The 23517-nt window shown below is 41.7% G+C and overlaps 1 protein-coding gene and 1 non-coding gene across 2 annotated transcripts; both read left to right on the top strand.

Annotated features, from left to right (window-relative positions):
- The first annotated feature begins 408 nt into the window (after window positions 1-408).
- TOMM20 (translocase of outer mitochondrial membrane 20) lies at window positions 409-8222 on the top strand. Its single transcript, XM_068154644.1, has 5 exons — window positions 409-640; window positions 5345-5391; window positions 6074-6155; window positions 6438-6580; window positions 7678-8222. Exons 1-5 carry the CDS (start codon window positions 517-519, stop codon window positions 7720-7722), a joined length of 441 nt encoding a protein of 146 aa, XP_068010745.1. The 5' UTR covers window positions 409-516; the 3' UTR covers window positions 7723-8222.
- LOC137454088 (small nucleolar RNA SNORA14) lies at window positions 1314-1448 on the top strand. Its single transcript, XR_010990539.1, has one exon. It is a non-coding gene; the product is annotated as a small nucleolar RNA SNORA14 (small nucleolar RNA).
- Window positions 8223-23517: the final 15295 nt, after the last annotated feature.

Here is a 23517-nt window from a genome sequence, read left to right as displayed (position 1 = left end):
CATCTGTGTTCTGGGAATGTGCCTCCAGCTGAGGCCTTACTGCAGGGGTTAGTTGAATTCTGAGAATTGGTCAAAGTGACTACAGAAAGAGTGGCTTTTGTGCAGATTAACGCTGTGATGGTGTGCAAATAATGACCTAGAAACTATTGGGGTTGGTTTTAACTTTCAGCTTGCAAGACTTCGACGGAAAGCCGATGCTCAGGGAGTGAGGGTCTGAGCGCCCTGTGCCCCGTCCCCTGTGCCTTATCAAGGAGCGCGGCTTGGCTACCCGCACTTCTCCCTTCTCTGTGCGATGGGAGCGCGTCCGCGCATGCGCACGGTAGCTGGCTGGCTGGCTGCTCCGCAGGCACTGGAGGAGGCAGCTTCTGCTGCCGCTGGCTGATGACGCCAGCGGAAGCGAGGCGGGGTCCTTCCTGGCTGTCCGCTCGCCCCAAGGTGCTTGCGGAGCTCGGCGCTGGCCGCGCGGTGGGAGGGAGGGGGCAGCGCGGCGGGACTTTCCCCTCGGCGCTGGGCACGATGATGGTGGGCAAGACCAGCGCCATCGCGGCGGGCCTTTGCGGGGCTCTTTTCATTGGCTACTGCATCTACTTCGACCGCAAAAGACGGAGCGACCCGAATTTCAAGAACCGACTGCGGGAGCGTGAGTGTCCGGGCCGCCCTCTCTCCTCCTCCTCCTGGCCTTCAGCGGCCACCGCCACCCTTCCCCCGCCCGGCTGGTCTGCGCGCGGGGGGCTGGCGGGTGGCACGTGGCGCCTCTGCAGCGCCCCTGCAGCGCCCTCCTGCTCCCGCGTCCGGCTGGGGCTCGTCGCCGCAGCTGCTCATCCATTCTCTCCCACACGTAGCCCCGTCGGAAGGGAGCGGCCTTGAGCCCCCACTGCTTGCCCGCCTCGTTACTACGGCTACTGGGCGGGAAGGGCGCGAGACAGGGCTGACGGGCACCTTCGCCCAGGTCCGCTTGTGAGAGGCAGGCCCCGAGTCCCTGCTGTTCGCTGCCTCTCGTCATCCCTTTACCTAAATCAGGAGACGAGGCTGCTTGTCCGAGCAGCTTGTGTCCTGCAGTTGGTGGGCTTACGGAATAACTTCTGGTTTCGGCATTAGAAACTTGGGTTGCAAAAAATTCGCTTTTTTTACAAAATCTTGTTGTCCTGCACGCTCAGCCGCGCTACTCACGTCACTGCACTTGCATAGCCACCTTTTTTTTCTTTTTGTCTTTTTTTTAAGAAGGTGATCTGATAAAACATTGTAATGTCTCATAGTGAAGTTGTTGCTGTGGTAAGGCAAGAGGCGGTAGCAGCTCTCGGGCGTTTTATCTGCTGCATTCTTAACCCTCCTGGCAGCTCGGTTATTAGCTTCCAGGATAAGAATGAATGCCAGAGCAAACTGATGATTAATCCAAAATGTAGAGCTTTCCTCCTGTGGCTCTTCATTATTTCACATCTTCAACATTTAAATAAACGCTTTAGTAGTTAATGAAGGCAACGGTGAAATGAATATGCAGGGTACTTGAATAATGAGAAATAAGTTTCTATTAGTTGTGCTGGGTTGTTTCTATCATGCGAATATGTATAGTATTTTTTATTTGATAACTAATCCGAGCATAAGAAATTGCCATTAAGGTAAACTTTCCCGACAAGTAAACATAATGGCATCCGAAGTTTCAGTGATAGAAGAGACAATAACTAGATGGATTGAAAATAGATATTTACCTGATGCTGATTAAGCATAACTTCAACAGTTTGATTCTCACTTAATGGTTTGGATTTATTTCGTGACCAGTGTTGGCATTTAGCAGCTAATTACTTCCTCTAACTGTAAGCTCTTCCACAGCAAATTGCATCTTTTGAATTCTTTACCTCGAGGCCCTTGCACATGTGTGTGAGATCATGGATTCATGCTTCTTCCAAGTGCAAGTCATTCATTGGGAATTTGTAGTGTGTTAGGTTGGTAAAGTGCTTATCTTGCACAAACAAACTCGATTTTTGGCAGTATAATCATCCATGTTGTTTTTATAATATTAAATACGTAGTAGAGAAATTATTACATAGTATTTGTGTAGAAAGGTTGAAAATTAATTTTGCATTGTTTACATTATTTAAGCTTCTGTCCAGTAATGTTCTGAATAAACCCTAGACATTCTCTGATTAAGAATTCACATTTTCTTTAAAGTGAAAAAATACAATATGGTTTGATATACATTAGCTGTTGTCATTTGGAGGGCTTTAGATAATAAGGGATTTTAAATTAATAATTTTTTACTATTGTAAATGATTCTTCAGTAGGAATGCTTCTGTGGTAATTCCAGTGATCTGATTGTTACAGGACTTTTACTGGTGGATAATAAAGCTTAGGCTGTAAAGTATTTGACAAAAACAGAAAGGTCCAACGACACAGCCGGTTGCATTCTTTAGATGATGATATACTGTTTCTCAGGCAATAGTAAGGGTATTTGATGGAAAAACTTGTAGAAACCAGCTTTAGAGCAGATACTTCCTACTAATGTTCTTAGAATAAGGTTTGGGGTTTTATTTGCTTCTGTGATGTGGTATCACCAAAATTTGGAGAGGACTGGAGATGCACTATGTCAGTGGATTGCCTGTCATATTTGCTTAGCCATTTGCTGACAGAGGAAGAACCAGATAAATTGTGCATCTCTCTTTGGGCTGTGTTAGGACCAAAGTTTGCTTTGCAAAGGCCCATCATAAAAGGTTAGGTGGCCAGATTCAGGTTTTGGGGCGGGGATGGGGGAGGGAAATGTAATTTTCTGGGAGGGTTGAGAATCTGCTCTACTTGGGTTTTCCACATGTCTTAATCTTACCTTTTTAGCAGGTTTTGTGTTTTTTTTTTTTTACGTTTTGCTGATGCTACTTTAGCAGCATGTCTGTATTTAATCTTTGGACCAAAAAATAGCAAATTATAAACATCTGGAGCTGCTTTAGCTTCCACAGCTATATCTTAAGATGATAAGACATTGGATGTGTTTACTGCTTGTGTTCTTGAATATATAAATGAGACCTGTTCTGTACACAAGTGTGGACACTGAGTTGTTCTTTGAAAGACAGACAGAATTTCTGCCAGTGCTGAACTTTGCCTCAGAGCACCTTCTACCTGGACAGTGGAATGAAGAGAGCAGTACATGGATGGGAACTGAAAACTCAAATGGCTTTCAGGTCATTCTGCTCCTTTGTGGGACTGTTTGAAGCTGTTGGGGCGACTCATGGGAGTTTTGCAACCCATGGCAGTGCAACAGGCTAGGCTCTCCATTGGTTTGCATTTGAAAGTTCTTCGTGTAGGAGAGCTGTGCTTGCAGGGACCTGCAAGTCACATGCAGCTTGAGAGCTGCAGTTTAGCTTTTTGTTTTGGATAGATGCACATGCATTTCTGTGTTAACTAAGATCTCTTCTATGAAAGATTACCCTTCTCCTTTTTAAAATGTGATGATGTCTCTAGAAAAGAGGGAAGATTTTAGTTTTCTTGGAAGTCTCTAAGGGAAAACAGTATCTTCAATAATATTTATTCCCTCCACAGAGACCTGTGAAAACGTATTAAGAAGAGGAAGAAAAATAGCATAGTAATCAGATTTCAAAGGTTCTGTAGATGAGTGTTCACTGTTACTATTTTATGGTTAAAATATGTGTACAATCAGCAGTCAAAAAGCTTTTATTAAGTAGTTACGGTCACCAGCATGCCTTTATTTGCTTTTCTGTTGAATGTTGAAGCTTGTGACTGATACCTGTTGTAATATTTCAGAAGAAATCATAGTCATGCCAAGAAAACATAATTTTCTATTGAAAATTATGTGCAAGTGGTAGGCTGTTACTCTTTATACTTTTTATTGAGGTTGCACTACAGTTAGTGTGCCCTGTTTTGATAGTGACACATTCCAGCTACTACTTTTTAATTTTATTTAATCTTCAAGATTTTAGATATTAGCATAGCTGCTTTGTATAATAGTGCAGTTTAAAGTTGTGTGCAAATTAATGCTTCAGAAAACTTGGAGTGAACTAATTAAAGGCACCAACTTTCAAGAGATAAATTCTTCTTTAAGACTGAAAACAACCATAACAATAAAACTATAGTATGCTACAGTTCTATATGACACATTTTTCTGTATGTGATGTCGTGAAATAACTTACACAGGTCAAGAAATTGTTGAAACTCAGATGATAAGGGTTATTATGGTATTGTAGGAGGTAAAGAATGATCCTTGTAGAATGTAAACTCCCTTTATATAAAAAAAACACTTTATCTTGTCCATAAATGTAATATTACATTGTAGTATCACCACTAGGAAATAGTATTTCTGAATGTTTCCATGTGGACAATTGCAGATTTTTAATTCATTGCCATTAAAACTGCTAGTCATGTTTGGAAGTATTTCCAACTTGTAAAATTCTCTCAACAGAAAACTTAGGACTATGACAGTTAATTGTCAACACAGATGTTTACCAAGCTGACACTAGGGGCAAATGGTTAGAGTATACTTGTTTAATCATAGACTGTATTTAAAAGTTATGTCACAGTATTTCAGTTGATGAACTGATGACTTACAAAAATTGTTCTTTCAAGGAAGTCACAAGTATTGCTGTGATTATTCTTTCTTGTTTGAAGAACTGCTGCTGTAGAATATCTTTATACCTGTTTAATTACATTAAAAGCAAACTATATATATAGTGCAAACTATATACATTAAAAGCAAACTATATATATAGAGTGGTGCAACTTTATGTTGCAGACCACCTGTGCTGTCAGATTGTGCAAAGAAATGTTTCTTCTGTCCATAAATGCTTGCTTTCCTCAGATTTCCAAAATGTATGCTTTAATATTGTTCTTGCTATGGGATGATGAGATGTAGCCACCTATTTAACTAGCTCCCAAGTTTAAAGCAACTGGGAAAGTATACTTATGTACTGTGACCTGCTAAAGATCCTGGTAGTAGTTCATCGTGTAGTTCAAAATCAGATAGCTTTGACTTGTAGGCACTGCTTCTGTGGCTTATCATTGTTAGACACCATTCAGAAAAAAATCCTGTATTGCTCTAATTCTCTTTCCTTCCTCACCTTCACGCCACTGGTGCATAAGGTATGCTCTGTTGCAAGTCCTGTGCAGTTGGTGTTTACTATCTACAGCAGAAGAATTGCCATTTTGCTTTGGTGTGCTACTGCCAACCCTCATTAGAACTCTAAATGATATCTTGTTGCAGAGGGTGGGTTGCAGTCTTGTGTTCAGCCTTCAATATTTAGGTTATATTGCCAAGTTCTTGCTTTGAAAATAACGTTGGCTCACATTTTTGAATGAGGCTTTCTTAATTGCAAATTAAAAATGTACAATGTTTTTGTTGTTACAGGAAGGAAGAAACAGAAACTTGCCAAAGAGAGAGCAGGGCTTTCCAAGGTAATTTTGTGTTCAATAATACAGCGCTATTTTGAGTAGTATTTCATTTGTATTATTTATAAGATTTGTTTAAAGACCTATTTTGATTCCATCATTGCAAACACTTGGGCAGCTAGACATTCTTTAGTTTTCTTTAATGCTTGCAAATAACCTAATGAATTAGTTGTTTGTTTTTGTGCCATGTACCGGAAAGGACAACATCTACTGCATGATTTGATGCTGTTTTCTTCCTTGCAGTATGTGCAAGGATTTTTCAGACTTAAAAGTCCTATAACTGAACTTGATATTTTTTTTCTCTAAGTATTTGATGTTTCTTTCCTTATCACCAGTGGATTCTGAAAGAAAAGATAAGATTTATCTTAATAATTGTAAGAAATAAGAGTTGTGATAAACAAATTTATATTTGCTACAAAACTGTGTACTTAATAAACTGAGTAGAGGTATTTCAAGGTCTATCTGTATGGTTTTGTGATGCAATGATATGAGACCTGAGTCTAGCATCAAAAACATTCTGTGTGCATTTAATGTTGTGGTGAGACATCTAATGTTTGGGGTTTTGACCAGTTTCAGTGTTAACAGTATGGTTGTATGTGTGCTTGATTTCATTTGAGGATCTTTTCTGCTAACATGCTTATTAACTGATGTTTAAGGGCCAACTTCAGTTTTACTGTGTGTGTTATAGTTGCCTGATCTGAAAGATGCTGAAGCAGTTCAGAAATTTTTCCTTGAGGAGATTCAGCTTGGCGAGGAACTACTAGCTCAAGGTAATAGTATTATTTTTCTAAGGATAGTTTACCTAAGGTTGTTTCCCTTTGCTAGAAGATGATTTTTATATACTAAGATCTTTTGGGGAGTGAAATTCACCTAGGAAAATCTGTATACATATTTCTAACCTTCTGTGTTCAGAAGATCCAGCAATGGAGGAGGAAAGAAGAGTGTGGATGGATTTTTTTCAGTAATTCAGTCCACTGTTGAGGGGTGTTTTATGTTAATACTTTATAGCGTGGAAGAAGGTTGATTTCAAAACCTTGTGATTTGTTGTACAGGTGAATATGAGAAAGGTGTTGATCACTTGACCAATGCCATTGCTGTGTGTGGACAGCCACAGCAGCTACTACAAGTTCTACAGCAGACACTTCCACCACCAGTGTTTCAAATGCTTCTTACTAAGCTCCCTACAATAAGCCAGGTATGTGAAATGTTCCTTATTGGTTGGCTTGAAAATAATTGAACTACTTCTCTTATCAACTACATCAGTCTCAAGTATTGTTTTTTGTAATCTGTGTTACATGTTCAGTAAGATTAAAAAAATCTTTTTTTCATGCAAAATATTAAAAAGTGCCTATGAAAAACATCACGTAGCATTAATAGCAAACAGGGTGAAATAGAAATACAGAATTTCTCTGATGTGTAGGGTAAGCTAGGCTCTTCCAAAGCAGAGACACCTGACTGTAAGCAGGTCCTCTCTTTCCCAAATAGTAGTTGGGGAATCAGAAAAGCAGTAACTTTCTTGCACTGGGTCTTGAGTTTTGTGGTTTGGGGTTTTTTTTTAATTGTATATCTACAAGTGTATGTTAGTGCTATAAAAGATGATTAGAATTAATCTGTCGCTTTTGCTAGCCTGTTGCTTCTGGGCCAGCTATAAACACACGATGTGAACTAGAATTAGAGTATGTAACAGTTTGGGAAGCTTAGGGATTTCCCTGATGATGGAAGTGTTCATAGCTCTGTATAAAATGCCCTTCCTTTTTAGCCTGAGTACTGCGCAGGTAATATGCTACCAGGGGAGTCTGTTGTAAAATAAATACTGTTTTTTATGTTCTTGGAAATTCAAGTGTACTTCCCTATTGGTGTTACCTTACATAAAGCAAAGACTCAGTGCTGTGCATCAGTCAGCTCTTTACAGCTTGGGCCTGGTTACGATTCATTTTAAGGTCCATGTAAGTAAAAATGCTGAAAAACTTCAAGTACACGAGATGTGAAGGTCTGGGAGAATAATGGAATAAAAATGTTTTCTTAGAGAACAGTGACAAAACCCACACACTTCACCACTTGAGGCTGATATAGGATATTATTTGTCAGATTTCAGCATTGTTAGGCCTTGCACACTACATAATTTCTGCAGAACTGACTTAAATTACATCAAATAGATTACCATTTTTAACATTAATCAGTTTGCTCAGTAATTACACTGCTTAATCTTCAGTGTAAAATTACATTGCTTGATAATCACTTGCTTACTGTCAATTTTATGTAATTGTGAATGAGTTTTTCTCCTTCTTACAGAGAATTGTAAGTGCACAGTGCTTGGCTGAAGATGATGTTGAATGAGGTCACACCACAACGGGGGGAAAAAATGTTTTCTTACCCCAGAAGATGAGCATCAGTAGGGGGATAAAGGGGCAAACATGTTAGTTAATGGACTGTGTACCACATCGGGTTCTACCAGAGTTAAAATTAACTTTGTGTAGGTGGGTTTCACAGGATTTTATTTATTATCCCAGTGAAAAGTGTATTTTGATAAGGATTCATTTTATAAACACGCTGTGTTGAGTTATCAAAGTATCACTAACTTCATTATTATTAAAATACGCAGTTGTAATGTTGTACATATAAAGACATTAAACTACAACTTACTAAAATCCCAATGCTCATTTTTTGAGGAAAAAAAAAAAAAAAGAAACAACAAAACCCCCCCCAACAAAATTATGGCAATAAAGATTTATCTGCACTTGTGTGTCCCTATAGTACTACTTTAAATTTCAGAACATTTGAGTGTCAGAGCAAATGATCTTAATGTGACTTAACATTAAAATATATTTTTAATGTTATCGCTGGTTTTGCAATGCTTTTAATTACGTTTAAACACTTGTGTCATTTCCTGAGAAAGCAGACATGATCATTTAAATAATAGCCAGCCACCTTATGAAGAGATGCAAATTAGAATGGTGATAGATGACTGGCTGCAGAAAGAATGACAAATCCATTTCTGTCAAGAACAATAAAATTTAACATTCTGCAAGTCAAAACTGTATCTGGCAAACATGAAAGCTGCGTTAATGCAAGTGTGTGAAATAAAGCTGTCTGGAATAGAACCTGGGGCAGATGGTAAAAGCACAAGACTCTTTTTGGAAAGCTTGGAACCGTTTTGCAAGATAGGCATGTGGTAGTTAACATTTCAGTCTCTAGTCTTCAAGACAATAGAAAACAGTTTTTAAATCTTTGACATTTAACTTAGAATAAAATTGCACCAATAAGGTAAGACGATGATATCCCCAGGCTAAACTAGCTAAAGCTCATAGAACTAAAAAAGTGGTGTGAAATTTTGGTATGGTGTGAGACAGTGAACTTGAATTAGGTATGTTTTCCTTTGTCACTGAAGACGAGACGAATCTTGCAGATGAGTGAGTAGCAGAAGCATACTTCTGTCAGCAAGTTTTCCATGGGCAGTTCTGTTCTGTGTATGAAAAACAGATTGGCTACTACTGTTCTCTAGCTTTGTGCTATCACCACTCAGGTGGCAGAAGAAACAATTTAAAATGTAACTTTACTTTTGGCATAGTGACTTGTTTTAACTTGAGAAAGAATGCTTTAAAGTGTCTTTCAGACCAGCTGATAGTTTGTAATAATGATTCTGATAGTACTAAGGCACTAGGTGGCATAGTCCAAGTAGAAGTGAGATAGTCTTGAGAGCACTTTAGGCAACATTTCCATCTGACTCTCATTTGAGCCTCGTCTAAGTTTCTGTAAAGGCAGATTTTTCCAAGATACAGGTCTTGACATTTCAGAAATTGCCTCATCCAATTTTTGAGAGGTTAAGTGGATAATTCATGGTCAGTTAATAATCAAATACAGTAGTTTAGGAGTAGAAATGACTCATATTGAGTCAGTCTGCTGAGATGTTTTCCCCTTAACACCTTGAAAACTTTTTCCTGAGATTTTGAGGTGCTATTCAATGTTTGCTTAAATAGCTAAGTTAATGCCTGGTACAAACAAAAAATTATTGAACAGCTGGCTGTAGCTTAATCTTTTTGTTGAGCTTGAATTTCTTGGATGGCATAGAAGTAAAAACAAAACATAGTATCCATAAACTTGAGGTGACAGTGGCTGATTTAATCTTTAATTTTAGAAGGACAAACTTATTCAGCACCTAGAATACTTAATACAAATACTGTAAAACTGCAAAAGTATCTATTTTTAGAGTGAGGCTTTCTGTAGGTGTTTTTATTTTCCTTTCTAACCCTTACATTCAAAAATTAAGAATTCATAGGTTGTGCTGACAGAACTGTTAGCATGTTTACCTGCTGTCCTTGCTTGTGGTGATCGTTTCAGTGTAACATCTTTTTGGTTCAGCTTTTAAGATCATCCTAAGGTAAATCACCATCCTGCCTTGAAAACCAAAACCCAAGCAGCATAAGACAGAAGTGGATTGCTTCCTTCAAACCTGAAGAATTCTCTACACCCTTCAGTATAATGATGACAATTTGAATTCACAGTTTAGCTAGCAGCAGAGCTGTCCTGAGCTAAGTGCTTCTGTCAGCTCTGATTTTGATGGAAGACTTTGTCGGAGTCTTTATGTCTATAAATGATCATTGCTTTAATAAACATTATAGGCACAAGTATTACTCTAACCCTTTTTAAAAGTGTTCTTGGTCCTGCAAAGTTAGATCTAATCAAATTTATAGATAGCGTAGGTTTAATTGAAGCCCCAAGTACCAATTTGTTCTTGTATCGATAACCCAGAAGTACCTGGTTAGTATGCTGCAGCAAGGTCCGATACCTGTATTGAGTGCTGTGGCTAATGTGGTGGGAATAATGAATCAATTCTTTTAACAAGGCTGGAGAATTTTTTATTTATTTTTTCCAAAAATCTGATTAAGCTGATACCTTGCAAGCTGTGAAAACTTGAACACATTGAAGAAACAGTGAATCTCCGTTCTACACAACAATTGCAGGCTGGCACTCGTGTAGCTAGCGTGCACAGCGCACGTGTAGCAGAGGCTGTGATTTAGAACTGGTTTCAGATGTAAGCCAAGTGCAGGTAATCGAAAGTGCAGTGGCTGGTGTTACTTCATCAGTAGCAGCAATGCTACTGCATTACCTGTACACAATACCATCTTTCACTTGTGTAAATTAAGGTGGAAGTGAGCCATTCCAGTTGTGGATTTGCTGCTGCTGAGCTCGAAACTACTGTTGAGTAAGATGTGTACTCGTATTCTGCTGCAGGTAAAGCTATTAATCTTTCCCTCAGAAGGAGCACCTTGAAAGGGAAGATGACTCTAAGAAGAGAGCACTTTTCAGCACTAAGAGGATTTCTCATAAAGAATCTGTTAGTTTTACCTTGGGAAGTCTATCAGTTATTAGATTCTCAGGCAACTTTAACACAAAACCCCCAGCTAGTTTCATGATCATGCAGGACTACCTTTGATGTCTCACCATTAAGTTTTCTAGATAATGGAATTGAATCCAAAACCAAAATGATCTGACACACAGTGAATCATCTGGCACTAATTTCCTTACCCTGGGGGACGACAGAATATTGTTATTGTCCTTAACTCAAAAAAAAAGGAGGAATCCCAGCCCTGCTGTGTAGGAGGCCATCCATCCATCATCAAAGTAAAGCTCCAGCTATTCATTCACCCAGAAGGATCTTTCTAACGTTTCATTTGTACTTCTGTTGATGGTATGTTTAAAGTCCTTTAGGCTGAACAGTGGCCCTACATGGCTGTTATATTAAAATTAACATGAGTTAAACTTCAAGGCAATCTTTGAAGTGGTCACTAAGTGTTTCTAGTGTTTCAAAGACATGTTGCACTGTACAGCCGTACTTCTACATTTAGACATAAGGATATGAAAAGGGCTGATACAAAAAAGAAACATCTTCAAGGCTTTGGTTGTACCCAAGTCTTGGTCTAGGTTTTAATTTGTGTGCGTACACTGAGCAGTATAGCTGATGGTGGCACAGCAGTTAAATCTGACCAAAAGGTTGTTGCGCAGAGCTGAAATGTGTGCTTAATTCCTAAGAACCATCCATCTTCATCAGAAGCACTCTGGAAATTGAGTTTCTGGTATTGATAACTGTGCTTTTCTGCATTTGTACCAAAACACAGCTTCCCAAAGGAAAATATGTGGACACCTGATGCTGTTGTCAGAGGGATGAATTTGGCATGTCCTGTGTATGAATGTGTGAGTGAAGCCATGGGAAACAGCTGCCCCTTCTGTGATGTTTCTGTTCCAAACTGTTCAGTATACTGGCACTAGAATCTAAATGGGCAGCTTTTTCAAAGTACGGAGGTTTGGCTATGTTCTTGAAAAAAAACCCAAACAACAAAACAACAGGTTTTTGTTTCCCTGCAGTAGGGGCTTACAACTGCTTGTTTTACAGAGTATTTACTGGGAATCTTTTAATATGGTTATCCTGTTTGCTAGTCTCTCCTGTAACCTAATAATAATGAACTCCTAAAGGCCTCTGTGCTATAAGCTTTTGACTCCAGACATAAGAGATCTGCTTCCTGTTTTGTAAAGGTCAGGCCTGCATTTAATGGGATGCCTGTCCTGCTCACTCACAATTACCATCATGTCTCTTACACCCTGAGGATGTTCTTCACTTACCTTTGGGGTGAGAGAATATTGATGCTCACCTGCTGCATGGTAGTTGCTCAATGGAGTGCTGTTGCAGCCAGCACAATGTTGCTACATCCTGCAAATCTGAATGGTACCTGCATCAAGGCAGTTTGAGTGGCTTTCAGGTACGAAATTTCTGCTGTGCACGCAGACAGAAAACAACCAAAGTCAGATAGTTCTGCCTCTTTACAGCTTCAACTCTAGCAGCTCAAAACTGGTTTGGTCACTGTCCTTTATTTGAGCAGGTCTTAAAGTGAACAGCAGAGGGCAGTTTTGCACACGCGTTCTGTGCAAGCTCGCCCTGCAAAATCCTAATTCTTAGTCTTCCTGTCTGGAGAGGTGATGTAATACAGCGTTTTGTAGATGCAAATTTGTACGGTGTACAAGACAGGATCACTGTGGCAGCAGTGACACATGTTTCTAACAACACCTAATTTTGGCTTTTCTAATCCTGTGTTTAATTTGTTGTGATGACATGATTAGAAGAATTTCTCTTTCCCCACATCCCTCAACACAAACCAGGTATGTAGATAAAACCACTGCATTGTACAAATTAAACTCTGCAACAAAATGCAACTGAATCTTATTCCTATGTGTGCAAGAGAAGAGTTTCCCCTGCCCGAGTGAGCTTTGTTAGCTGTAGTGAAAGGAAAGCACCTGTTAAATGCAGTAGGAATGGAAGAGAAATCTGTTTCTTGAGACTCTTCACAGAGTTGGACTCCAGTTGCGATGGCCTGTGCGAGGAGGGGCAGCTAAAAAAAGACACAAAGGGGCAAGATGTTGTAGGTTGGCAATAAGATGCAATTTCATTGTTTGCTGAATTTCAGATTAAGGTGACAAAATTGGCTCACCTTCTTGTGGTCCTGTAACTGATTTGAAATGAGCTGATGGGGTCTCTCATGCCGTGGAGGCAGCTACTTGTATTGTAGTGTCACACTGTCTTGAGACCACATCTTAACTACTGCTGCGCCTTAGAAGTGATTTTCCTCTGATTCCTGGTCTGTGTTTTCAGGGGGCAAGTTCATGTTTATGCCATGCAAGTGAATCAGAAGTTTTCAGCACTTCTAGCTTTTGATCAGCATTTATCCAAACATTAACTTGTTAGTAAGAAATTCTTCAAAATCTGCTTAAAACCTTGCAAGTATCTGGAGAAAGAGAGCTGTTTAATAAAAGATACTGTCTCTGCAAAGCATGCTTATCCTCCTTCCTTAGGTCAATCTGGGTATGTTGCACCCTGTAAAATAGCCTGGAAGATACAGGAATTTGCTGTAACAAACCAATCTTTGCTTGCTTTGGCATGTATGTAAAAGCGTGTTTCTTGGAGCTCTGAAACAATCTGGTTTAGCATCTTTTGTTGTATTTAATATTATTTAATGAGAAGGAATGTACATTCAGCTTTGATTATTAAAATGGCAATGATTATTGCATGCATTTGTTAATTATAATGCAATGACTAATTAAATGGAGAAAAAGGGATTCTTGAGCAAGCATGTTCTTTGAGAAACTTTCCTCTGGTGTTTTTAATTGATAGTACATACCTAATCAATATCTCACTGTTGGTGGGAACAGTCTAGTTTTGATGGAAATTTACTTTCATCACACATTGACTTGGTAATGTAATTGCTTGGTCCTGTAAGCTAGCCCAGTAAAGACTACCAGCTCCTAGAATTAAGAAGGTGAAAGTTTTTGGCTGTATAAGGAAGAGAAGCCCTGTTGGACCCCACACTGCAGCTTCCACATTTATTAGATTCTTCTGGTTTGAGTGTTAGCTACAATGACAGTCAGTTGAATTTGCATAACCATGAGGGTTTGCTTTTATCTCTCCATCTAAAGTTTTGAGCATCAGCATTGGGCCCCTTGGCTTATGTTAGAAGTTGTCTGACAGAACTAAGGACCCTTTTTTATTGCTCTGTAGGGGTGTTATCTACTAGCCATTGGCACTTGCAGAATTCTTAGCATGAAATTATTATTATTACTTCTGTATCAGCAGAGATATGTGTGGCACTCTGAAGAATTTGTCAAGATGAAGTCTCTGATTCTGCAAGCTCACAGCCTGCGGTCCTGATCCTGTAATTTACTCTGCATGGTCCTTTCCTCATGGAAACCTAAGCAGTCAAGAGCAGGACATTGGGACAGAGACACAGGAAGGGAGAAGGTAAGGTTTAGGATAGTATGATTGTTTTGGCAGTTACTGGGATGGTATTATTTTTTTTTCTGAATTACATATGAAGCTCTAAAGCTTTCTTCTTTTCTATACCACATTAGTTTTAGACTGGTTGGCTAATCAGTGCTAGTTACTAGTATCATCAGGAAAACTCAGACCTCCACCAACTGTGGACTTCCTTAAAAATCATGAAACCTACCAAAAGAAAAAGAAGTATGAAAGACACTCTCTAATTGAAAATATTTGAAGGACAACCCCCACCCAAACTGAAATCAAATAACATGAACTGTTGAGCAGTGGGTTAATTGCTTTGCTGGCAGTCCTGCAGTTCATAAGTGGTTTCTGCACTGTAAATGTAAGAAGTGATCTTTCAGAAATCTGGCTTGCTTGATAGCAGCTTTAAAAGGAACTCTGACAGTTCTGTCAAAATTTAGTAATCAGCCAACATAGTAGTGCCTGAAATTTGGTGCCACCCTCATGCAATTAGAAAAGCTAGGACATAGGTATTAAGCAGCCATAAATAAGGCAAAGAGCTTAGAAGCAAGGCAGTGACTCAGCATCCATCCTAGATGTTGGATTGCAAACTGAATACTTGACAGCCTGATAAAATGGTTGAAATTTGGAGGGATACTTCACTGAGAGAAAGTTGTAGCCAGGTTTTGGACATTTAACTCATCTTTAAAAGCCTTCTGAAGCTTGCTTCTGATGTTGAAAGTCCTTGTGGTTAGAGCAGATGCTATTTTTTTGACCAAGATGGCTCTATATTCTTTTTTCTGCTTTGGAGTTAGTATCTGGAAAGGAGAGGGGGATGTGACTGGAAGAAGCTGGCTACGTGGTAGCCATATATCTGGAATGTCAGATGATCAGGCTGGTGTGTCTTGCCACCCTTGAAAAACCAACAGACTGTCTGGTTCTTAGTAGGAGCTTAAGTTAACCACTTGGCTCCATGACTTCTCTGAGCAACTGCAGAAGTAAGTGCTGATGATTTGAATTGTTTTTCTAAAGGCCGCAGAGTCCTGGGATGGAATGTGTTCATACTGGGGCAGTACTCTCCATATAGTTTTGTTATAAAATATGAATTAGGGAAAACCTTTGGTTCCTCTGTAGAATCCATCCCTTCATTTTTGTTTTTTCCAGGATGGTGTTTGTTATGAGACTCTTCGGAGGTTGGGAGAAGTGTTCACTCTGCTGGCTTGACCTCAAAAGTTTTCAGCAGGCTTGATAATATTTGTCATTATACTGTAGATCTTTTCACAGATGGATGTTTCCTATGTTGAGCAGCATGTTTTCAATAAAAACAGTGATCTCACCCCAACTTTAAAGAAAATAACTAAGGAACAGATCAGATGCTGACAGAACTATCAGACTCAGGATCCTTCATGACCTTTCCATTTTTTAAAATCTTACTGTTCAAATTCTGCCTCCGTAAATTTCAGTAACATTGCAGCTGGTGTGCGCTTGGTCTCAGAGGGTGACAACACAAGCTTTGTTGTTCATCCTCTCTACAGCTGAAAGGAGGTTGTAGTGAGGTGGGGGTCAGTCTAGTCTCCCTAGTATCAGGTGATAGAATGAGAAGAAATGGGCTGAAATTGTGCCAGGGGAGGTTTAGATTGGATGGGGAAAGTGTGGAGCCACTGCTGAATGAGGAGGCAGCCCTGATAACTGAGGATGCAGAGAAGGCAGAGTTGCTACATACCTTCTTTGCTTCAGTCTTTGCTCCTAAGACCAGCCCCTGTGAACTTCAGACCCTGGATGAAGGAGAGAAAGCCTGGAGAGTGGAAGACTCTTCACTAGTCAATGAAGACTGGGTTAGGGATCAGTTACACAAATAGAATATACCCAAGTCCGTGAGCCCTGATGAGAGCACCCAAGCGTGTTGAGAGTGCTGCCTGATGTTGTTGCTGTACTACTCTCCATCATTTTTGCAATATCCTGGCAGACAGGAGAGGTGCCTGAGGACTGGAGAAAAGCCAATGTCACTCCAGTCTTCAAAAAGGGCAAGAAAGAGGTTGCAGGAAACTACAGACCAGTGCGCCTCACCTCCATCCCTGTAAAAATGATGGAGTAGTTTATTCTGGAGGTCACCTCTAGGCACTTGGAAGAGAAGAAGGTTATCATGAGTAGTCAGCACAGATTTACCAAGGGGAAATCATGCTTGACTAATCTGATACCCTTGTATAATGTAACAGGATGGGTAGATGCAGGGAGACCAGTGGATGTAGTCTACCTTGACCTTAGCAAGGCTTTTGACAGTGTCTCTCATACCATCCTTGTGAGTAAGCTCAGGAAGTTTGAGACAGAGCAGACAGTGAGATGGGTTAGGAGCTGGTTACACAATAGAGTGCAAAGAGTGGTACCAGGTCAATGGTGCCAAGTCCAGCTAGAGAGCTGTAACTAGTGGAGTGCCCAAGGGATCAGTGCTGGGTCCAGTCATGTTCAACATCTTTATCGATGACACTGATGAAGGGACAGACAGAGTGCTCAGCAAGTTTGCTGATGATACCAAACTGGGAGGCTTGGCTGATACACCTGAAGGCTGTGAGACCATTCAGCGAGACTTGGACAGACTGGAGAGCTGGGCATAACGAGAGTAACATAACGAGGTTCAACAAGGATAAGTGCAGAGTCCTGCATCTGGGAAGGAATAATAAACTGCACCAGTACAGGTTAGGAGCAGATCTGCTGGAGAACAGATCCCATGGAGAAGGACATGGAGGTCCTGGTGGACAAGAAGTTATCCATGGGTCAACAATGTGCCCTTGTGGCCAAGAGGGCCAATGGGATCCTGGGGTGCATTAAGAGGAGTGTGTCCATCAGATAGAGGAAGGTTCTCCTCCCCCCTTACTCTGCCCTGGTGAGACCTTACCTGGAATATTGCATCCAGTTCTGGGCTCTCCAGTTTAAAAGGGACAGGGATCTACTTGAGAGAGTCCAACAAAGGGCTACATGGAGCACTGTCTTATGAGAAGAGGCTGAGAGCCCTGGGGCTTTTTAGTCTGGAGAAGAGAAGACTGAGAGGGGATTTAATACATGTATCTAAATATGTGAGGGCTGGGTGTCAAGAGGGAAGGGACAGCCTCTTCTTACTTGTGCCCTGTGACAGGACAAGGGGCAATGGATGTAAACTACAGCACAGGACCGCTCACCTCAACATGAGGAGGAACTTCTTTATCGTAAAGTACTGGAGCACTGGAACACGCTGCCCAGAGAGGTTATGGAGTCTTCTCTAGAGTCTTTCAAGACTCATCTGGATGCATTCCTGTGTGACCTGCACTAGATTATATGGTCCTGCTCTGGCAGGAAGGTTGGACTTGATGATCTCCAGAGGTCCCTTCCAGCCCCTAACATCCTGTGATATTAGGAAAAATTTCTTCATTGAAAGAGCTGTCAGGCATTGGAATAGGTTGCCCATGGAGGTGGTGGAGTCACCGTTCCTGGAAGTGTTCAAGAAATGTGTGGACATGGAACTTTGGGACATAGTTTAATGGCCATGGTGGTCTTAGGTTGACAGTTGGACCTAGAAGTCTTTTCCAACCAAACCAATTCTATTATTCTATGACTAATACAGAGTATTTGTAGGTTGTCATAGTATTTGTAGTTGCCAAAGTGTTTGTAGAGCTTGTCACTTGGCTTTGGAAGAAATGCAGCTGTAAGACTAATTCACTGGAGCAACATAGATTGTATTATTGAGGAACTTAATTGCATTTTCCTTCTTGGAAGACTACATTATTTTTACTAGTATCCAGGAGTATCATCCTTGTTGACATGGCGGTTTAGGGCACATGGAGTACAGCTATGTTCTTGCAAAGCTTCACAGGACTCAGGGACCAAAGACACAGAGGTAATGATAAGTTAGACATACTGTCTTTTGCACTAGGGCCAAATGCAACCTGCTGCTAATCACCTTTCATTGCACATAAGGTGTGAATGTGGCCACTTATTTCCAGTTGAAAGTGCAAGAACAGGAAGAACTTTGCTATGAGGCAGAGCTTTGCGGGCAGTCTTGGATGCCTGATGCAAGGCTTCTTCCATTGCTTCCCAAAATGATGGTCTCTTCTGTCCGAGTTGAGGCACTGGGAGTTGTTTTGCTTTCTGTCTAAATAGAAGTCTGCTGCAGCTAGGACCTTCCAATTTAACATCTTTCAATGAATGTCAGAATTCAAGTACGCCAAAGCTCTTCTTTCTTTTTAACTTGCTGTGTGAAGGTCATTGAAAATAATTTGCTGCTTTTTGCTGTGTGTCTTTCAAAGGTGGAACCCTGCCTTTTGCTGTCTAAAGGGGATTAACATTTTTGCTTTTCATTTTTTCAATGTCAAAAGGTTTACATGTGCATTCTTTTTGGAATGCAAAGAAAATGTATCATTGTAGAAGCCCATAGCAGAGTTAAATTTTGTGGAGTGGCACTGCAGATAGCATCTGAGCACAAAGGTACTGAGACTTGGTGCCATGGGTTAGCTGTTTGGGTGGGTTGGATTGGTTGATGGGTTGGACACGATGATCTTGAAGGTCTCTTCCAACCTGGTTTGGTTTGGTTTATTCTGACCCTGAATGACTTTTGGTCCTACATATTGGTGACAGAGCATCAGCCCTAGGTTTAGGCTTATCTCCTTGGGACAAGGCAGCACTTGCTGTTCCTACCAGCCCGTCATTTTGACAGAGACACCTGTACAACAATTACAGAACATACTGAAGCTGCAGTAGCTGTATCTGATCACTGAAAGATGGAAATCTGTGGGCCTCAATGTAAAACACTGTTTTTCCCAAGGGAAGCCAACTTTGTCTCAAACTTGGTTTTGGTGGGATTTTTTCCTTTTCCCCATCTCTCCCAATACCTATCTTTTATGGACAGACCAAGCAGGTTTTGCAGTTGTCAAGCTTTGTTGTGAAGCACTGAAAGGAAACGGCCCCGTATTTAGATAGCCTGCTGCCCAGACAAGCACCGGCGAGGCAGGGCATGGAGAGCCTGCAGCGCCCCGTGTGTTTTGGCTTCTCAGAGCCGGTGCCACTAGATGGCAGTGTGGTACTCCGGCAGCTGGGACAACCATTTTCTGTAAAATTTCTTGCTTTTCCTGTATTTATCTCTGCCAAACTGATGATTGCACCCACTACCCCGGCAAGAGAACAGAACAAAATAATTTTATAGAACACTACAGCTGTTGTGCCTTTTTCTTTTCTCTTTTTTCCTTTCTTCCCCCCAGTTCTTTGTCCCACAGCAGGGTACAGAGGTTTTAAAACCTTCTTTCTTAGTTGCTCTCCTTCTAAAAACAGAGAAAACACACCCTCTTGGGAGCAATTAGCTGTGAGAAAAGCATTTCTCAAACAATTGCCAGGAAATATTGTCTTGACCGATATTCCTGATGTAACACTGTCATTCTCAGCACTATTATTCTAAGATACTCAACTGCAAAAGCAGCAGGGTACAGATCTGTAATGTACTATCTGTAGCTTACCACTCACCTTACCTTTTTATATCCACTTACTTTTAGTCTGTGTCCTCCCTGCACCCCCAGTAGCTGTTCTGTTTAGGAGAGTGAAGAATTGTTTCTGACTCTCCTTTTGTGACTAGTGTATCAGGCCAAGGCTGTGACAAGGCACAGCTAAAAATTAAGGTTATGTCTCTGCTGCCCGAGTTCCTGATTGAAATTCAGTAGCAGTATGCTGCAGAGGAGGTCAGGCTGCAAGCTTACAGCGATTCTTTCTATCCTTACAGCCTGGCATCCTGAAAGTATATGAGGTTGGTGCAGCCTGAATTTCAGTGGGAGCATCTGGAGACCAGGTATATGTGAAGCAGGCAACAGAGGCATACTGAGGCTGGAATCTCGGTCCTGAAAGTCCTCTTGCTGTTGCTGTATTCGTGGAAGATGGACCAGGCTGTAGGGTGGGGAGGGGTCGAAGGAATGGTGATAATCTTCAGCTGCTAAAATCCTGCATTGTCAGTGGCTAGGAGCAATTGCTAGCTAGCCAGCTAGCTTAGCTAGATGTACACTCATGCATGCCCATTTGCATGCACAACAATAGCTGTTTGTATTGTGTGATTCATATTTTTCTCCTCTTTACCTAAATTTATGGAGATTTGAGAATTGAGCCCTGCTCTCTGGGACGGGGTGTGAACCAAAGCACCTTCTGGAAGACCGACAGCAGTGTAATCCTTTCATTCAACCCTGTCTGCAGCTGCTTTTTTATAAACTTGGCATATATACTTACTTAGTGCGGCCAGGCCTGTGTAGCTGGAAAATATTTTCCACAAAAAAAAAGAAAAAAAAAAATTGGAAAAAGAGTCCAGAAACTGTGCATAACATGCAATGGCCTTGCTTGTGGTTTTTTTCCATAACTTCCTCAGCTCACTTTTCTGCTGCCAATTTTAGAAGCCCATAAGTCATACTTGTTAAACTTTCTCAGTTAAAATGTAACTCTAAGAACAAAGTCATATGATACGTTGCAGCCAAATAATCCTTCCAGAATCTCTGAGTGGAGAAAATCTACCTTGATCTGGCCAGCTTGTGAACCTGCAAGGGCTCCTGTCTGGGGAGAGACAGGCTGAGGGGACAGGTTTGTAGCATGAGGCCCAGCTGTGCTTTCCCCTGCTTTTGCTAGGGTAGTCAGGCCTGGATTGGGTTATGTTGCAAGGCAGTTGTTGCAGAAATTTCAGCTCCTCCTCTGGAAGAACTTTAAGCAGGAGGTGAAGCAGAAAAGGGAGCAAGAGGAGGCAGCACAGAGGCTGATGGAGTCTGGCAATGGAGGGCTGAGACACTGTTGTATGAAGGTCCTGTTACTATCAGGGTGAAGAAGCTGAGGTCTGAGAAGACAGCAGGTTGGGAAGAATGAAAGTTAATTTGCTGGAGGGTTTGAAAAAAGGGCATCCTCATTTCAGTGCAATTTTAAGTGTTGAATCAATATGAAAGTAGTTGCATACCAGGAGCAATATTTTTGTTTGCCAGTTTTGCTCTTTTATAAAGTGACTGTGATTACACTGGGCTCCAGATGGTTGTCTTGAAGTGCCATGCGTTGTCCAGAGTCTGCCCTGCTTCCTCGCACAGAACAAATCCCGGTCACTGCTGTGGGGAGTCATTCTAAATTTACACTGGGCAGTAGCAGAGAGCAACATTTGGCTGTCAGCCCTATTGGCAGTGGTGCTTCTGCCTGCCTCCTCACCAGTGTAACACGCATCCTCAGGGCTCCCAACCTGGGCCCCTGTGAGCTGGCAGCTTGGGAAGGCAGTAGTATGGGTCCCCCACCAGGGCTGCCTTGGGCAGCCTCTGAGCCAAGGGAGTGCAAGTCCATCACAAGTAAGGGACCAGAGCAGGCAGAGAAGCAGATGAAATGAGGGAGTGGGTCTGTGAGGGGCTTCTCCATCCATTCACCCTTCCAGCCCTGCCTCCCTTTTGTGCTGGAGGCAGAGCTGCATGGAGAATCTTTCTCTGGAAAAACAGCAACAAAAACCCTTCCCATATTTTTTCCCCTAAATACCAGCTTTTGAGGTTGGTTCTGGCCCTTGGTGTAAGCTGGGAGAGCATCTGTAGGCAGTTGGGGGAATCACACTGCTTCAGAGCTGCTGCCAGGAGTGTCGGGCCCCAGAGACTGCCTTTCTGCAGCACTGCGAGAAACGCCTTCGTGAAGCTTGTGTGGTCTTCATGGCAGGGGAGGAACTGAGCAAATCCACTGGAAAACGGTGAGGGTGTTGTAATGCTTTGGGACAGATGGTTTCAAAACCCAGTGACTGCCTCTCTCTCTCTCTCTCTCTCTCTCTCTGCCCTGGCAGCCTCCTCCTATGCCATAACATTGAGGGAGGTGGTAGTGACTGATGTAACCGTGGTCAGAGAGAGTCACTTGCCCAACATGCTGGCCGATGGCCAGAGAAATTTGCTAAGGCTGGGTTTTCTCACAACGGGCTCCTTGTCCCTGTATACATACCTGTAACTGAGAGAGGTGCTTGGCACAGCTGCCTCCCCAGCCAAGTATATGAGGCAGCAGATCTACCCAAGCTGGGAGAAGGAGAAGAAAAAATGAAAATTTTGGGCTTGTCCCACGTGAATGCAGAGTCAACAACATTCCTAAGCACACATTGTTTGTGTCACCATATTGTAATTAATAACGATGCCTGCTCACTGAAGCCAGCTGCTCTTTGTGGTAATGGCAGGAGGTGTGGGGGAGAGGGTGAGGAGAGGCCTAGTAGCTTCTTTGTCAGATCACCACCTTTAAGTTATTGTGACAGGCCTTTAAAAGGATCTCTTTGTATAAACTGGAATATAAGCTCAGCTGGGCTCTTAAATTCTGGCTCTGTTGAGAAGAGAGATCCTTTCATATTGGTTGTCATTTTGTATGCAGTTCAGGCACCAACTTGTAGAAAATCTGGGCCAGGAGAGATATCATTAGGTACTTATGGGGGTTTGGTTGGCTCAGCAGTCGGTTTTTCCATTGTCATGCCGTGACAGTAGTGCATTACATACAACCTCAGGAGACATCCTTCTGCTTCCACAACAATAAAGGACATTTTCTTTTTCTGACTCATCTTCAGCTTGAAAAAAACACAAAACAAAAACCAAAGCAAATCAAACAAACAAAAAAACCCCAAAACACAAAAACCCCAACCACCACCACTAGTAAATATAATTAGCAACAGGCAGATAGACTGTCTGTAACTCTCAGAGGCCATTGGGATAGTTCCTGTTAAAATGTATGCTTGTGATTGCTTACCCCATGCTTAGACCTCCAGCTGCATTGCTGATTATACTTAGATGTTTTGACATAGCCTGGTGATGTTGTAGGCTGAGAAGCCATTTCTAGTTTGGATAAAGAGAAGGAATATATTTAACACTGGGATTGTCTTTCATGCACACACAGAAACTTTGGCCAGACTCACAGCTTGTGAGGCAGGGGTGTACAGACATTTGTGCCGCATCAGATGCAAGGTCCGCTTAGCTCTTTATCCTGTCTTTAACAGGGGCCAGCAGAGGATGCTGCAAGATAGAGGACAGGAAACAGGGCAAGTCTAGACTGACACTGCCCCAGTGTGCCATCTTCACTCCCAACACAGCTACTCTTGTTCAGTAAAGGACAGGGGAAGAGGCAACTATTGCCTTAGTCCTTCTGTTTCCCAGGCCTCTTAGTCTAACTTGGGCCCCCACTGTGCAGTGGCCCCTGTTTGCTTTGCTTCCCAGATGTAGCTCTGCATGGGATGGAAAGCAGACCCAGGTCTGCCCTGCTTTGCTTTGGATGCGTGTGGTCATGTGAGGTTTTGTGAGTTAAATGTGTCCTGGTCCCCTCAGTATTTCCCTTATGTAAGTGTGGAGCCAGGAACAGGTGGTGTGCAGCTGGGTTGTGCTGTCTGCCAGGGCTGT

This window comes from Melanerpes formicivorus, unplaced genomic scaffold (genome assembly GCF_026170545.1).
Source record: "Melanerpes formicivorus ecotype bairdi unplaced genomic scaffold, bMelFor1.0.p_v2 SCAF_2, whole genome shotgun sequence".
Lineage (NCBI taxonomy): Eukaryota > Metazoa > Chordata > Aves > Piciformes > Picidae > Melanerpes > Melanerpes formicivorus.
Note: the sequence above shows the minus strand (reverse complement) of the source record. Positions and strands in the feature narration are given on the sequence as shown.